At 40.0% G+C, this 17977-nt stretch overlaps 1 protein-coding gene across 1 annotated transcript in view; it reads left to right on the top strand.

Moving 5' to 3' along the window:
• fras1 (Fraser extracellular matrix complex subunit 1) overlaps positions 1-17977 on the top strand; it is a 303829-nt gene that overhangs the window by 225315 nt on the left and 60537 nt on the right. The window contains exons 31-37 of the mRNA XM_085295515.1: positions 5093-5209; positions 7009-7123; positions 10511-10648; positions 11810-11842; positions 15226-15357; positions 15472-15600; positions 16041-16288. Of these exons, the coding sequence (XP_085151641.1) occupies positions 5093-5209; positions 7009-7123; positions 10511-10648; positions 11810-11842; positions 15226-15357; positions 15472-15600; positions 16041-16288 (912 nt within the window). The remainder of the gene's footprint in view (positions 1-5092; positions 5210-7008; positions 7124-10510; positions 10649-11809; positions 11843-15225; positions 15358-15471; positions 15601-16040; positions 16289-17977) is intronic.

Genomic DNA, 17977 nt, shown 5'->3' with positions numbered 1-17977 from the left:
TGTTGTTGTTTGGAAGCTGAGGAGTATCTTAAGCGGTTTATCAGGTTTGTTAATGGGAAGATAACAGACAGCTATGTTACAATCACAGTAAGTAGACAGCTCCAAAAACAATTTAAAAGATTTATTGACAAGTTATTTATCTTTCTTTAAGCAGGAAAATATGACTGTTGAGATTAAAAGAAAAAAAGAAAAGTGTGCAGCAGTACAGTCAATAGTTGTTGCATGAACTAAATACATACACAGATACACACAGTTTCAGAAACCACCGAACTGCCTGCACTAAATGTCTACGCCCTGTCCTGTGGGTGCTGGACTGACAGAAGCCCATCTGGGCCCCGTGGGCTAAAGCCCTGCCACTAAACCCTCATCCTGAAGCCATACCCCGGATCTGGCTCCAGGTGAGGTCCCAGTAGCCCTGTCTCATGCACAGTACAGGATTATAAATCAGTTATAATCAGAGGCCATTTGAAGTCATGCAAATTTCAACGCATTTTTCCAAATTCAGCTCAAATTTAAGGACAAACATAAGGAACGAGTCTTGGGACTGAAGACAGTAACTTCACACTTGAATGATTGCTCAATTGTATGTTTAAATTCAATGCGGAGCCACTGAGTCACCATTTAATCATTCTCAGGGAAAGTTAAAAGTCATGTTCAATAAGGACAAATCCTTTGATTTTGACAAACAGTCACACGGGGTGCATTAGTTTTAATGTGAGGATGTGGAGAAATTGTGAAATGACTCATGCAGAGAGACTCATCCACATCCATCACCCGAAATACTCAATCTAAAGGACAAAGGTTAAAGCGCTTGTCATTATTGTATGCTGAGCAGAGAGGGGAAATTCATTTTTCTTTTACATCATCTTTTTCTTTTGTATAAAACTAAAAGATTTAAGACAATATGTGAATGAAACGCAAGGAAAGTACATGTTTTAAGAAAATGGTAATTATTAGAACTACAACAGATGTTGATTGATGAGAACCAGGTTGTAGAAAATCAATTTTAACTCTCAGCCTAAAGTTACAATAAAATGAAACAAATAAAGAGAAACTGTAACAGTAAATCTGCCAATTTCATCTGAAGCTACAAATGAGCCTGCAAGACATTCCTGATTTTATCAATGCCAATTGTCACTTTATTTCAAATATTTTGTCTTCCTGTGTGCTCTTGTGCCTTGTTTTCTTTTCTTTTCTTTCATGACCCCAAAATCCTGGAAAACACCCTGCTTACCTTACCGTTCTCTTTTAACTGACACGAATGGGTTTTTTTCTTCCTACAAAAAGTCCATATTAATTTTTGATGTGTATTCCCGTTGCATGGAGGTCCTAAATTTTATTTAAAGTGGTATTAAAAGGTCTTAAATTTAACGTGTAGCAGTCCTGCAGTATTCTGGCAGCGATAAAGCTGCTGAACCTTTCTTTGGAAGTCTCATGGATTGGATTTTAAACCTTATGAAGATTATAAAATAGGGTATGTCTTTTTATGTTGAAGCAAATCAACATGATCAATAATTTTCTGCAGCAGCACCAGCTTCAATAAATCCAGCTGACTCAACACTGCCTCTCATGACAACACATTACTTGTGATTGGTGCCGCTGACTCCAGGCTTCATGCTGCTCCTACATTACTTCTGACTGACAAAGCTGACTACAGGTTCTTGAACTTTCCTTCCTGCAAATGCCACTGATGTGACAGGAACAAGCTGCAGCGGAATAAGTAAGTGGGGACAGAAATTGGCTTTTAGAATGAACAGCCAAGGCTTCTGCCTCTGCATGTCTATCAGGGGACTAAACAATTTATGGCTACATACGTTAGAGGGCTCGAGTAAGACAACAGTGCATTCGCTTAAAAGTTTTCAAAAGTGTTGCGTCAGCAGACAGGAAGAGAGCTAAATTTCAAATCTGGTTTTGTTCCAGTGAAGAACACAGAGACGATTAGACTGATCCACTATCATCTTTCTCTATTTAGCAATTCAATTAGGGTAATCTTAAATTCTAATTGAAACGATCAGCTGCTTCATAAACACGCAGAGAGGTCAAAGGTTATAGACTGAACTGACTAACAAAGACACAGATACTTATACATAAAGTACTGTAATTAAATACCAAAGTAAGGGACAGATTTCAACACAGTGAGCTGTAATATAATTCAAATAATTCAAAAAGTATACCAACAGCGACTCGAGCATCAATCAAAGTGGCCAAGCCTCTAACTCCAGTTTTCATATGGATGACCTTTAGTTTTGAAAGGATATTAGAGAGAGAGAGAGAGAGTCAGGGGGAGTGACGCACAGAAAATGCTCCAGGGAAGACTTGAGCATCAGGCCTTTGCAGGCTTTGAGCATGTGGGTTATCTGTTCTCAACCAGGTGAGCAGCGCCTACAACTGTTTCATTCCACTGTCAGTTTGAACATTTAATATGGGAGCCAGCCTTAAGTGGACATGAGAGGAAGTCCAGTACATGCAGTACCTGGCATGTTCATGGCATATATATATTGAGATATAGATATATTTATAAATAGATCTTACAAAGGTCCATTGGGTTTCCGGACCGGCAATCCATGGAATTACCAAAAATAGAGAGGGGATAGCTTAACGTGTGAAACAGGACAAGCCTGCCGTGTAATCCATTTATTTCAACAAAGTAACTGTATTCTGTTTAACGGTAACTGTAACGGAATACAGTTACTCATTTTTTGTATTTTACACACGTAACGCTGATGCGTAAATTCCGTTACTCCCCAACACTGAACATATATGACACTAAATAAAACCCAAGGATGCAAAATCACCAAAGCATAGATTAAAATGTTAACATATAACATATTAAACAAACATCAAATATCTCTTTAGAACTAAAATGCAAACGCAGAAACAAAATCACTGAAACACAGACAGTAATGCTGAACCACTTTTCATTTTGCTTAGCCGAAAAAAAATTATACAAAAGTCAAATAAGTGCAAATGTAATTACAAGTACACTTACTACACCATAGAGTAAATATCTCTGACATCACACATCCTAAACCAGATCTTTAGCCTGAAGTTCTAAAGTTTGTATTCATCAATGCAACAACATGATTGGCTCCTACGTTTCTTGGTTCAGCTGCTGATTGGCTCTCAGACGTGGAACGACCTCCATCTTCAGCATTTCAGGATTTTCCCTCAGATTTGGTTACAGGCTTCTTTGACTGTTTTATAAAGTCTGTGATATACGGGTGTTATTCCAAGTTATTATTTTACCCACTGAATATTTTCCTTGCAACACAAACAGTAACTGCACGTGAGGTGACATTTCCACAGTTTTTCAGTATGAGAGATGACAAATTATTTTTAATTTGTAAGTGATTACTTTAAGTTTTTACTTCACAGACACATCAGCCTGAAGCATACGTTGAGAAACAGAACAGCTGTCCACTGCTGTCAACACAAAGAGCAACATGCTCCTTAACAAAAACCCTCAGAGGCTCCATCTGCGTCCTTTTTTTAAAAGTCTTGAAACACGTTTAGTGTGGATTTCAGAACATCGTTTAAGAGCAAACAGCAGTGGTGTGGCTTCAGAGTAATAACTGCTCCAATGCTGAGAGAAAAACGAAAACACGAGCTGAATTTTACTCAGATCGACGTCTCTTTTTTAATATTCTCACGGTGTAGGCAGTGATTTATGAAAAGAAGCACACTGAGTCTCTGTGGCTCGTTCCTGCAGTGCAGCCTGATGCCAGGCTCACTTTATGTTCCTGTTCAGTTATTAGACTTAGGGCTGGGCGATATGACCCAAAATTCATATCTCGATATTTTTTAGCTGGATGGCGATATAAGATATATATCTCGATATATCTTTTTTTAAAGCCATAAAGTAAGAACAAAAAGAGAGTTCTTAGTCAAAGCTGTGTCCCAGATGTCACACAGGCACTTTTATTAACATAGAGCAGATGTACATAAAATTTACTCAAAAATAAATTATGAGCATTTATTAAATAATAATGCTCCATAAATAAAAGAAAACAATGTTGTTTTTGTGCATAACAAAAAGCTCACAAATGTGCAGTCAAAATGTAAAGTAAAAGACGAGCACTATAACAAAGACAGATTTCACAGCTGCTCTGTTCCCAACTTGTACTGCGTGACTGACAGCCTGGAGTTTGTAATCCGCTTCGCAACCACGTCTCTTAACAGGTGCCATTTATGGTCCTTATACACAGTAGGGTAATATTACGTTGAAGCACAGTACGTATCACTCCGCGAGGCTCAGCCGTAATGCTCCGACAATCCATCAAGCGGTGCAGCTCCGTAGCTTACCAAAGTCGTACTAAAACATTTTTTGACAGATTGCTGAGCGCCGTGTTCCACATAAGATCGGTTCGCGGCCATCAAGCACAACCAGAATTCATACATAAGGCGCGCTGTCAACTTTTGAGAAAATGAAAGGATTTTAGTCCGTGCAGCACCTCTGGGCTGCATGGCGTTAGCGTGGTTAGCTCGTTAGCGTGGTTAGCTAGCTAACACGTTGACGCCGTCCAGCCCCACGCACGGGGCGATGCGCAGTAACTCGTTAACGGATTTGCCGTGTCCATCTTGTCGCTTCCTGCAGGTGAAGCGATGGGGGAGGAGGGGGAGTTGTGTTCAGTGAAGGAGAGGCGAGGCCGAGTAACGTTGCGTAAAGACGAAAGTGGACGAAAGAAAGGCAAACTTGCGGCTCCGCAAGTATAATTATAGCGTAACATAGACTATATCGATATAAAGGATATGGTCACATCTTATATCTCGTATAAAAATATATCGATATTTTTTAAAAACTCGATATATCGCCCAGCTCTAATTAGACTGCAGCTTGTTTTCATCAAAGCGGTTGTGTCTTACTTCTGGTGGTTCTCAGGAGTATGTCATCAGCTGTGTCACTCAGAAATTAATTATAATATGCCTTTGCAGTGGAAAAACAAGACATTGTTTCAGCTGGTATGCTGCAGATTGAGACTTAAGGCTTTTCAAGCCTTACAGTGAGCAGAGGCAGACTAAGGATGCTGAGGTGGATGGAGTTTGTTGAAGATGCGGCTCATATAGGAGGCTGTGTACCTGTTTGTCTGTGCAGGTTTCCACAGAGGCAGAACCAGTCGTTCAGAGCGATGCTCAGACCTTCACCATAGGAGTCATGCCTCAGATCCCAGGATTCCCACAGCTGGCCCCCGACTGCGACCTACAGATCACGGTGAGAGGAAAACACGCAAAAAGACACCATGATGGAAGCCATGACATGCTGTATGAAAGTCTTAGAAAACAATGGCTTCAACAACAGATGATGTTGTTATTGTCAATTATACAGCTACTATAATGCACATTCTTTTTTTAATTTACTCTGTAGACCCATTTATTGTATTATATTCTGCTTTTTACATGAAAATGTCACATTTAGATTTTCACCTCTTAAGCCATTTTATTTTATTGTTCACTGTTTTGACTGCTGCAACAGTAAAATACATTTTTTCCTTATTTTGCACTAAACTACATGATTATTTGTGAAAACTCAGCAATAGTTTTGACTGTGAATAACCATCAGCTGATCTTTTTTGGTTTCTAGTCTGAAGTTTCTGTCAGCAGCACGTCCTCAGACATCGCCCTGACATCCTTTCTGTATGTTTTCCTGTTAAACAAACCCCCCAAAAATGTTGCTTTTGAGAAGATTAAGAAACTTATGAGAAGATGCTTAGCGACCAGAGAGACTGGTGACCTTTCACCCTGAAATCTGTTTCTCATTCCACTGAGCTGAGTGACCTTGACCATTTATACATAAATAAATGTGCAATCTGCTGTATATTGTTCATTGGATGTAGGTTCAGCTACAGAAAGGTTGACTGGGGAGATAATTCAGCAAAATCCATGTTTAAAACTCGACTGTGTAAAGTTCATTTATAAAGTCTCGTACTCGACACAGCGTTGATTAAAAAAGGAGACATTAGAGTGGCTGCAAGAATTAGCGACTCGGACGGCATATTAGAGCTTTTGAAGGTAATAAGAAAATGTAAGTGGTCTGGGGAGTGCTTGTAGTTTTTGGAGGGAAAAAACCTTCAGATTTTGAGATTAAAGTAATAAATTTGTGAGGGGAAAAATGACAGGAAATTTAAGAGAATAAAACTCATAAATATGTGAGGTTTTTTCTTGTACATTTGTAAGAGAAAACTTCAGAAATTTTAAAGAAAGGAGCTCATAAATTTACAAGAGAAAAGATCACAGTGAGGTTGAGAAAATGAGAAAAAAAATGATTTATGATAAATGGAATGAATTCACATATTTCAACTTCTGGAACCATTAAATCATACAAATCATTTCTAAACACCAACAGCGCTCTTTTCAACCACATTATTTCAGCCACAACATCAAATCACCAACTCGCTTTCATTGTGGCGAGTTGGTGTAAGTCCACGATGGAGTCGTCCTCCATCAGGGTGTGAGACGATAGAGACGAGCATGTGGGGAATATCTGTAAAGTGCAAATCCAAAAAAACGTAACATCAATATTTAAGATTGATTTTATTTATGAGGAGAGAAAAACACAAATTTATAAGAAGAAACTTACAAATTAGTCCAAGAATTCCCACTAACAGAGTGCAGTGTCACCAAAACGACTACACACATCCAGGTTGTCCTGTGAGTCACACAACAATTAGTTACAATTACAATTTGTTTTTTAAGTATTCCTCTGAATAATTTGGTTTTTTTTTTTTAATTGTGAAGTGGCTTTGGTGACATTATCCTGTATTAGTGGGTTTGTTTTGACACATTTTTGAGTTTCACTGTGAAAAGGGAGCAGCCAAAAGTTTTTTTCTTGCATCTTACAACTTTTTTAGTTTTTTTCCTGGTGAAATGCTTTCGATCCTAAAGAGACTCCTTATGTTTGTGGTTGTTTTCTGGTGATTTCTGCCTAGAAATAGAGGATATAGAAGCTTACCTCGTTTCTCACCTTAATGTGTGTGTGTGTGTGTGTGTGTGTGTGTGTGTGTGTGTGTGTAGGCTCTGGAGGCTCAGGTGACAGAGATAACGCCTTCAGCGCTGTCCTTCGTCGACTCTGAGACTCCCAGCGAGAAGCTCGTCTACAGTATCACCAAACCTCTACCATCGGGACAAGGTCAGCCACACACGCACACACTCGTGCAGCTTTTCCCTCATAATGTGGAAAAGATTAACAGGATTAAAATCTAACTCCTGTCAGGGGGTAGGAGCCTTATAACTAGATACAGTGGGTAAGTTTCTGAGTTCATGTTTGATTTTCAGCTCAGAGCTGGAGAGGGAGAAGTTAAAGTGTCAAGAAGTTATACTGATTCTCATTAATTATCACTTAAATAGTCACAAGTCGGGTGCTGTTAATCCACAATTTGGTGGGATGGAGCGGTGCAATGAGGCAAAGGTTTCTTCCTGTTTTTTTGGGGGGGTTGTTATAAAACTGGAAAACTCTTTGCATCCAGAACATCTGTGGAAAAATGCAAATAGAGATGAACTGCTCTGTGCCATATTCGACTGGAGATAGACACCTTACAGCCAAATTTTGGTCAGACACATAATCCACATGGTAGTGCTGTCATGTCAAAATTAGACATGATTAGACCAAATTATGTGTCACAGAAAATGAGCCAATTTACAGAGGCTGCAAAAACATAACCAAACACACGTGAAATGCACAGAGAGACACAGAGTAAAAGGTTCCTTAGCAAAGCATACTGGGAAGCCTGGATTGTGTATGCACACAGAAGGCTGATTAGTGATAACCACAGCTGGGGAATGAGACACAGGCACAAACAATCAGGACACAAATGAAAACCCAAATCAACACAAGAGGAAACTAGCTGTCCGAATAAAACAGGAAGAGAGCTACGACCCCAACTGAAACAAAAAAGACACGGAAATATAAACGAACTAACTGAGGGGGAGAATGCAGAAATTGAAGAATTCACAACTACCCCAACACATGAAGCAGAACTTCATAATCCAGGCCCACTAAAGCTCAGAATACTAGAATAACAATGAATCAAAACACGAGCCTGCAAAACAGAAATGTGATGACCAAAACCACAAAAAATGAAATTTAGTATTGATGAGAATAAACCAAAAATGTAAAGCAGCTGTGAGAATGGACAGAAAACTACAGCAAATCATGAGAGGAAGCACCAAGGCTCAGAGTTTTTACCTGAGATCTGCAAATAGGTACAGAGACCAGGAGTTTTATACTTGTCTGGAAGTCTTACATTATCTAAAATGAGGGCTAAGTACAGTCACATCTTTTGGTATTAGAGGATAACAGAGCACTGCAGACAATCTTGTCTTGTTCTTTCTGAGTAAGCCATTACTTCTTGTTAATTTCTTGTTTGCAGAGGCATCAAATATTTGCTGAGGAGTTGAAATGTTGTCACATTTTATTATTGGTGCATAATGCATGAGGTTGTTACAGAGTTATTTGTACCTTGATAGAAGAAAACGTTACTTTCCTGCAGGTTGAGACCTCGTAGTGCTCAGTGGAAGTTACTCTGGGGAGACTATCAGGACATCACATCCTTGTTTGTTTATCACACGGTTAATTTGTCGTTTGATCAAAGAAGTAGGTTAAAATATACAACTGATCATGTTTTTTTAAGACTTGTCACCCAAAATATTCCTTTAAAATGTTGACCTTTATTTCATGTTGTGTTTAATAACGAGGAACGGGGGAAAATAGGAACAAAGTACATGCACATCATGTTACGACACGCTTCTCTTGTAATGTGTCCAAATTAGTCTCCAAGAAAGTCATTTTCCCTAGAGTGGTTTTAGCTTTGGATAGTGGCATCCTTCCAATCCCATTTTCTGCCAATTATCCGGATCAGTTTGCAGGGATAGCAGTCAAAGCAGAGATGCCCGCACCTCCCTCTCACCAGGCACCTCCTCTAGCTGCTCAGGGGGATATCCAGCCAGCTGAGAGATGCAATCTCTCCGTTGCCTGAAGCACCTCATCCAAGAGGCTGGACCACCTGAACCACCTCAGCTGGCTGTTTTCGATGTGGAGCAGCAGCTCTGATCTCTACCAGCAGTCTTGGTTTTGTTCCCAGCTCGCAACAGTAGGCGAGCGTTGCAGTGTACATGGACCAGTACATCAACACATACTCGCACTGCAGCCATATCATTTATATCACACCTGGATCTGTGGTCATATGACCTGATGTGGTTTAAGTGGCCTCATTTCAGTTTCACCAAGTGAACCAACTGTGTAAAGGCTTATTGAATGTGTTACCCACCAACCTCAGTGTTTAACTCACTATTTTAAAGGCTAATCCAGATATAATTTAGTGTGTTACAGCACAAGTGTTGTATACTTTAGAATGAACAGCAGTGTATTAGATCATAATTTATGTGTAAAGAGCCTTATGAGGCCATTCTAATAAAGAGCATATAAAGTGCACCTTGTTACATTTTATTAGTGTATAATAAAATAAAGTGAGACTACAAAGTTTAGGAAGGGGGATCATGTTCTGCAGAGCACTTAGCTGTAATGACTGGCTCAAGAGTTTGGCTTTTCCCAGCTTGGAGTCGCAGAAACTACCAACCTTCTGCTTCCAAGTCTGCTTCAGTAGCGTCGCCGCCCTCCAAAATAATTTCATTATCGTCTTTCCGTGTATAAGGATGAGCATTGCTTTCATTTTTGCAGAATTTAATGTGCCGTTCAGACATTCATTTCATCGCTGGACCATCTGTCAGAGTGCTGCATCATTTTCAGCTCTCTGTCTAATGAAAGAGAAAAGCGATTTACAATGGGTCATATTCATCAGCTAATGGACTGATAAATTTGTGTGTAGACTTTTTGAACGGCGCCAAACAGAAGGAGGAGGAAAACTTCTGTTTTTGTGGGAATGTTTTTCAGGATTTTTAGTTTTTTTTTTTAAAACCCTGAAAGTTTTAGTTCTTTTTAGTTAAATGACAATATATTGGTCAAAATAAGTTTGAAGTTTCCGGTTTTCTGTAAGAATAAAGTTGGAAGTTAAAGGATTTCACCAAACATTTTCAGAGGGAAGAGCTGTTTGGGAGAAATTAGCATCCTTATTGTTTTAATTAAAGCATGGCATGCAGCTTTCCTTTACTACAAGGTAGCTAACAGCCTTCTAACAAAGTCTTGTTTAAATGTTGCCTCAGACTCCAATGTGCAAAAACCTCCTGGGTACCTCGTATCTGAGGTATTTGGGGCATGTCCGGCTGGGAGGAGACCCCGGGGCGGGAACACAGGCTTGGGAACATCTCAGTGTCCTCTGAGAGGCGCTGGCAGAGATGAACTGGCGAGAGGGACGTCACAGCATCTTTGCTCAGCCCCTGTGACCTCACATCCTGCATTTCTTTATTTCCGATATTAACGTTTTGTTTTTCTGCTTGGCCTTTAACATCTTACTTCCAGCCTTATTCTCAGCATCTTTAGTGACCCGGTCAGCTCTGTGTTCTGTTTCACTTGCTACACGCTCAAACAAAATCTCATCATGTGCTGATTTTTTGTTTCCAGGGACCATCGAGCATCGGGACAGGCCATACACACACGTGCAACATTTCACTCAGGCTGATGTGAATAACGGCAAGATCATCTACAGACCACCGCAGGCTCCATCACACCTCCAGGAGCTCTACCAGTACTCCTTCACCGGTAAGATGTTACTCACACTTCACCTCCAGCTCCTTTATGCACCAGATCAGCCAGATGTACTTAGTTCAGAGACCTGTCACTGAATTACACTGTTTTACCTCTTTGATTGTTGTCCTTGTTTTTGTTTAAACCAGCGGTCCCCAAACTAAAACAAAGGGTTTGAATAGTCTTATCCACTGACAGACACCATTTGCACCACGGTTCAATAATCATTTGCCATTAGCAGCATCCACACGTCGTATCAGGCCGACTGCAGAGCCTGAGGGTCACACAGGTGCTATCAGTAAACAGTCAGTGTCAAGTCTGAGTGTTTTTGACTTGTTTTAAAAAACAACTCTGTCCTTTTCACCTGGATGCTTCTGATAAAAGGGTCACTCTGGGCTAAAATCATGCCTTTAAAACCCCTCATGACAGTCCACTTTCTGGTCATTAATTTGAGATTTTAATCTCTAATTATATTACACCTTTTTACACCAAATTGTGACTTTACCCCACTCAGAGTGGACCTCGTCTACACTAGCTAACTGTTAGATGTAAAAACAGATATCCTAACAGCTTTTAAAGCCTTACATGGCTTTAATAGTTTGTCTAATTACATCTGAGCTTCTGAAAATGGGAGACTGTGTGTAAAAATTGTTAAACTCCTCAAACTTCAATCACATATTGATTGCTTGTCCCAACAAATGGTCCTAACTGAACGTTTATATTACAGTATTACATGTTAATCATTATTAAAGTTTGAGTCTTTAGTGTTTCTGTCTTTTATTGCCACTCATGATCACCTTTTTTCTTGCAAAGCTTTTAACAATAAAATTAGCCTTGCATGGTTAGTAATTGAAGAGGTGGATGGGTTGGACAAGGAAGAGCAGAGTTTTAGCATTTCGAAAACTATCAGAGGACGCTAAGACGTTTCCAGAAGCACAGACCTCCGTTTAAAAAGATCTTCCATAATCCGAGATCAAAGCATACTTTTATTTTCTTAATCTGGGTTTATGGAGCTCCAGTGGAAGCTTTGCATCAGTAAATCATCCTCATTGCCTCTGAGTTTATACAGTATGGGCTTTTCTCTTTAGTGAAACACCGTCACCTCTGCATGAATCCTCTGTTTTTTACTTTTATCGCTTCCTGGCTGTAACTCCTTTCTGTTTTTAACCCCAACAGGCCTGCCGGAGTCGCTGAGCGTTTATTTCACAGGTAAATACTTCATCTCGCTGAATTTAAAAAGTAAGAGGAGGAAGAAGACAAAAGAGAGGCAGTTTGTCTCCTCCTCACCCAGTCCTCTCCTTTCTCATCTTTTTCATTGTAAATCTCTCAATCCTCACCTCCTCCTCCACACTCCATTTTCTCCTCCCGTCTTCTCCCCTCTGCTATCAATTCCTTCTTTTTTATCTTCCCTTCTTCACCTCCTTCAACTTTTCTCCACCTATCCTTCTTCTCTCTCCCCCTGTGTCTCCTTTTATTCGTTTCTCTCTCATTTCCACTTTTATTTCAGTTCCTTTCTTAATTATATCGCTTTCCCTTTTCAGTCCTAAAGTTCTCCTTTTCCCTCTTTTCCACCGTACATTTTAGATTCTTCTCTCTGAATTTCACCTCTCTGTTTTGCTCCTCTCCTACTCCTGTTTCCTGTTTCCCCTCTCCTGGTTTTTGTCTTCCCCATAAATGTTCCTCCCCTTGGATTTTTCCTCACCTCTTATGTTTTTCCTGTTCTATTCATCTTTCTCTCAGCTTTTAAGTTCATCACCTCTCTAATCTCTCCTCTTTTCACACCCAGTGCTTCTCTCCATCCTCTTCTCCTCTTTCGCTCCTTTGCCATTAGTACACTGATCCACTTCAACTGAAGTCGTCAGATCCTTTATGATTCTCTGTTTTCGAACTTTGACCTTGAACCTTAAGATAAAAACAAGGCTTACTGAACATTTGGAAGCGTGCCATCACTCTCTAACTCCACCCCAACAGCAGTCTGTGTTTACAGGTGTCACCAAAGTGTTTTTCACTTTAGTGTCGGTCCTCGGGAGCACACAGTGCTTTCAGCCTCTGCTCCAGTTCAGTCTTAAGTGACTTCTATAGGTCCCTAAAAGAGAAAAAATGACCTTTACCCAAAGCTCAGCTGCAGTTATCAGGACACTGTTGCTGATCTGCAGCACAGAAGATAAATTACATTTACCTGAACAGCTGCTGTACGCGCTCAGATATTGTTTTTATATTTAATTTTGAGCATTTAAATTTTTTTATCAGGTTCATACCTCTTGTCTTCTTCATTATGTAATCAGCAGACTAGCCAGTTAACTGATTAGTTACAAGCACACCTTTCATTAGTAATCAGCTTTTGTTAATTACATGCATTTGCTGCTTTCCTCTTTAAATATTTTTTTAGAAATTCATTGTGTGGACCGACAAAAACACGGTGGCAGTTTTCTGGCTTTAATCCGTTCCAAATTATTCATCAGCTCTCAAACTGAGACATTAAGTCGAACTTTCACTCACTGCGCTGTTTCTGTTCTGGTGTTTAACTTTAATGACAGGAGACCTGGAGGCTGAGAAAGAGAGCAGCAATACCTAAAACAAGTGCAAAAACAGGCACCGGTCATACATGTGAACGGTAGCGAGCCAAACAGATCTGCAAGGAGTAAACAAAGGAAAATTCCTGGGAAAAATCCAGGAAAGGTCGTACACGAGAAGCTCAAGTGTGACCTCAGAGGAATATAACTAAAAACAGGAGTGCTGGAAGACTTGGCTAAACAAGAAGGAAAGATGATGCATCAGCGAGCACAGAGATGCTGCAAATATATAGAATAAATAAATAAGAGTCATAAAGGAAGTAAAGACAACAGTGTGATCAGACTAAGACTTCCAAAATAAAACAGGAAATTGCTTAACAGACACACAACACTGAAGTCCACTTGTGAGTTTAGACTAATTTACAGTGAATTACAGCACAGCTAACAGCTAAGCAACTAAACAGCCCTCCAAAAAGCAATAACACCAGTTTTATTGTATTGAATCTGACAGACAAATGATTGTAATAAGTCTGTATTGCAGTTTAACTCAGTTCAAACAAAGGTCACTCTACTTACACTGTAAGTGCAAACAAACTCTTACTATGATAAACTATAAATATTGCAGCTCTCAGTCAGCTGAGCTGTGTGAATAAGTTTTCATCAAGTGTCACGATTTTATGGTGTTTCAGAGAAATCACCCTCTCAGTTATTCCAATTACTCTAAGTGATCAAAGTTTATTCATCATTAAAATTAATAACTGTACATAAAACACTTCATAAACAGTCATTATTGGATTAATCTGAATCAGATTGATGACTTCATTCATGTTTATCAGTTTAACCGTGTACTTTGTGTCTGTGCTCATTTATTTTTTCTTCATTCATTGATGCAACCATGAACTATAATAATAAATGATTTAAAATGATAATGTTGGTTCAGCTTTTAAACGCAGACAACAAAAACAGCTCCTTATAGCACAGAGTGTGCCTCGTATCAGGGTAAGCACTGATGGTTAGTGCTCACCCTGTTCAACCACGATCCATCATTACTGCAGCAAAGACAAAAGCGCGACTTCATTCTAAGAATTTCTACCTGTGGTTAAAAGTTACAGCAAATAAATGTTGTTTTAAAGGTTTTGTAGTTTTATTTGTATCTTCATTGAAATGCCTCCGTAGCCCTGTACAAACCTGTGCTTCTAAATGAATTGGTTCTTACTGTGGGTAGAGAAAATTGTCCCCTTGTATCTTGATAATAATGTATGCTTCAGCATAATTCAGCACTATTGTGGGACTGTCGTTTCAATTGCGGCCCTTCACTTACTTTCACGACAGCACTCATCTAAAGCCTAAACGTTTCAGTCTGAAGGAAGAAAATTTGAGTTTAAAATGATCAGAAATGTGTGGAAGAGAGAAAATATCTCTGTTGCCACTCAAGTTTTACCCTTGCTGACACAAACCCGAAGGGTATTTGTGTCTCCAGCTGGAATCAAACCAGCAACCTTTTACTTGCCAATTAAATGTGTTAAGAGCTACACCATCAGAGTCACACAGTGGTGAAAACTCTCGGGAATTTTGTCTTTTTAATTCAGATTATTGAAGAATTTGTTATAAGGTAAAACAAAAGAGCAGCAAAATAATAAAATCATAATATATTTTTATATAAAGCTGTTTTTTCCCCCCTCTCATTTATGTCCAGGTGACAAAATTGACAGTTGTCTTGTTGCTGTTTCAATTTTAAATCATGTGTTAATGCAAAGCGACAAGTGGCCCCATTAAGTAGAGTTTACACTCTAACACCTTTTTTGGCTTGATTCTGTTTTTTTAAAATTCATTAATAACTTCAGCCTCTATGATGTGCTTTATTTTTATAATCTTGACTTTTAGGTTGTTAAATTTCCTTAAAAAGATTTCTTTGTGAAGTAAAAGAAGCTGGGAAGCTCATTAGCGGTGATGTGTTAGAGGTGTGCGTTTGTTTTTGGACTAATTTGTGTCTGTGTGTTTCCTCTGTGTCATGTATGATCTGTGTGGTTGCTTTAATGATATTCTTCTTCTCCTCCTTCTTGCATGCGTGTGCTTCAGTGTCAGATGGCGAGCACAACACGCCTGAGCTGGACTTTGCCGTCCTGCTGCTGACAAACCACCAGCAGCCGCCGGTGTTTCAGGTTCTGGACCCTCTGCTGGAGGTCAGCCTCAGAGGACAAGCTGCCATCGGTAAGATTATATAAACGCAAAAACAGGCTCGTACAAAAACTATTTAAGAAGAGAACTTGTTGAGGGCCGGCTGTTCATGCTTCTAACTCTTCTCCATTTCTGTGGCGCATGCAGGCGGTCAGCAGCTGGCCGTGAGCGACGTTGACACGGCTCCAGATGAGCTGGAGTTCGAGGTGGTAGAAGCTCCCGTCCATGGAGAGCTGATAAAGACTGACGGCAACACAAAGATTCGCATGACTAATGGTAAAGTACAACACACTGACACTGCTGGGACCAGAGGAACAGGATGGACATTTATTTGTCTGATTTTAGTTTTTAAACTTTTTTAAGGATCTGTAAATTATCACATCATTTGATGTTCAGCTAATAGATTTTAACACTGCATAGTCACATGAGGCTGGCTCGTAGGGCTCGTGTCATTTTTACTTTAGTCTCAGCTTGAGTTGAACTGCACACCAGCTTTAAAGTTAATGTGAAACAGAAGCTTGGCCGCCCGCTTAAGAAGAAAGAATATTTTTATGGCCTCAAAAATTTAGTTATTGTCAGATTTTTTTGTCCTCACGTCTTCTTTTTCCCTGCTTGTATAACCGCGTCTCTGGTGGAAAGGTAACAGAAAAGCAGGCGGACTAAAATCAACACATGAAACTACAGTTGTAACATCCACATTTCCTCCGTCTTTTCAGGTGACACCTTCACTTTCAGCGACGTCACCCGCAATGTCCTGCTCTACCACCACTCCGGGCTCTCCACCCAAGATGATGCCATCACCTTCTCAGTTAGCGACGGTATCTCCATGGCTGCCACAGTAGTGCAGGTGGTGGTTCTAGGCGCTGGAGGCAGCGGGCCACAGCAGGACCCCATCGCCACGCTCTCGCTGGAAGTGGGCGAGAAAAGCAGCACTGTCATCAGACGCTCACACCTGGCTTACACGGTGAGTTAGGAGAGCTGCGTGCCAGTGAGAGTGTTTAGTGTTTGAATTACGCTGAGCTTTGGTTTAGTGTCATGGGGTCTTGTGTGGAAAAGAGAGGTTGTGCAGGCAGGTTCAGAAAGATATAATATTAAAAAGAAAGACATGGTGTACAGAAGAAGAAGAAGAAAAAGGAGAAGAATACATATGGTGATGCAGGAAAGTGGAAAAGAAGCGAAACACGAAGCATGACTAAAGAAGGATTTTAAAAAATCCAAGCAGCAGGGAACACACCAAACATGCATGAAAATCCACAGTAGGATCTGATAATGGGCTGTCCCCGGGCTGTGTCGCGTCCTGGTTTGGACTCGGCGGTCGGAGCTGATTGCACGCACTCGAAACTATGCTCGCAGTTCTGTGAGACATGAGCCAGCAAATGCATATTGCACGAGCTATGGTTCGAATAGATGATTTTAGGGCCTTCCCGGGCCTGTTTGCTGCTTCTGTGGCCTGGTGCTATCTTTCAAAGTCCAGCTGTCCATCCCTATATCAGCCCTAGAATAGACAGGCATATGCACTCAATGATGGAGAGACATATTCAGCTTATTTTCAGCTCCATATTTTTATTTTTGGACTCCATTGGAGAAACTTTGCATCGTTCACAGTTTAAAATCATCTTCATTTATCTTGCTAGTACATGCCTGTGCTACAGTATGGTTTGATGTGGTTGCATAGAGAAAAATAAAAAATATAGGTGAGTGTTGTTGTATATATAAATAAAGAATACACTTATGTGTTTTTCTTAGTTTAAAAACAATCAGCCAATTTGTGTGTCTCTCTTGCAAGGCTGAGGTTTTGCTGTACTATACAAATGTCACTTTAGTTCATTGCTAAGTGGTTGCCAGGCAACATGAAGGCCTTATATCATTTATCTCATAACATCCCAGTTTTGTGGAAATAAATGAGATGATATTGTTGTGAAATTAAAATATGAAGCCTTTATAAAGCTACATGCTGATGGACAACCCGATGATTTTATAATGTGTGATATAGATAAGAATCTTCAGGGGCCTGAGATGTACCTGACTGTTAGTCGATCCACTGACTGATACAAGCTGTAAACTCCGTCTTCCTTTAAAGCTAAGTCAGCTTTGATGTGACTGGGTGACCCTTATTTAATAAACAGAGCCAAGTTCTTGTTGACGCCTACAGTATAGGTAAGGTTAGTTTTCTTTAGCAGGCTACCAAAAAATTACCAATCCCAAAACCAAACCTGGATATCGTTAGCTTCATAGCATAATTGCCTAAGTCATTGACTTAGTCAAATGACTTAGGCAATTATGCTATGAAGCTAACGATATATTAGAGAGAACCCATGTCTGTATGGGTTCTCTCCAGGTACTCCAACTTCCTCGTCCAATGACATGCATGGGGTTAGATCACAGCAGGTAGTGATTCTAAATTACCAGCATGTGTGAATAGTTGTCTATCTTTATGTGATAGCCCTGTAAAAGATTGGTGAATTCAGGTACCCTGAATTGGATAAGCAGAGGATGGATGCGCAACACCATCCAAGGGCCGGGGGTGACCGGAGGAAGATAGGCAATGTTTTATCAGAATCAGAATCAGAATACTTTATTGATCCCTGGGGGAAATTATTTTTTGTTACAGTGCTCCATTTTAAACCAACATTAAGACAAGACAGACAATACA

Source organism: Mchenga conophoros, linkage group LG12, assembly GCF_057382185.1.
Source record: "Mchenga conophoros isolate Kocher_MC1m ecotype Shallow Benthic linkage group LG12, M_conophoros_male_GT1.1, whole genome shotgun sequence".
In the NCBI taxonomy this organism is placed as follows: domain Eukaryota; kingdom Metazoa; phylum Chordata; class Actinopteri; order Cichliformes; family Cichlidae; genus Mchenga; species Mchenga conophoros.
The sequence above is the reverse complement of the archived record's forward strand: the minus strand, read 5'-3'. Positions and strand labels throughout refer to the sequence as shown.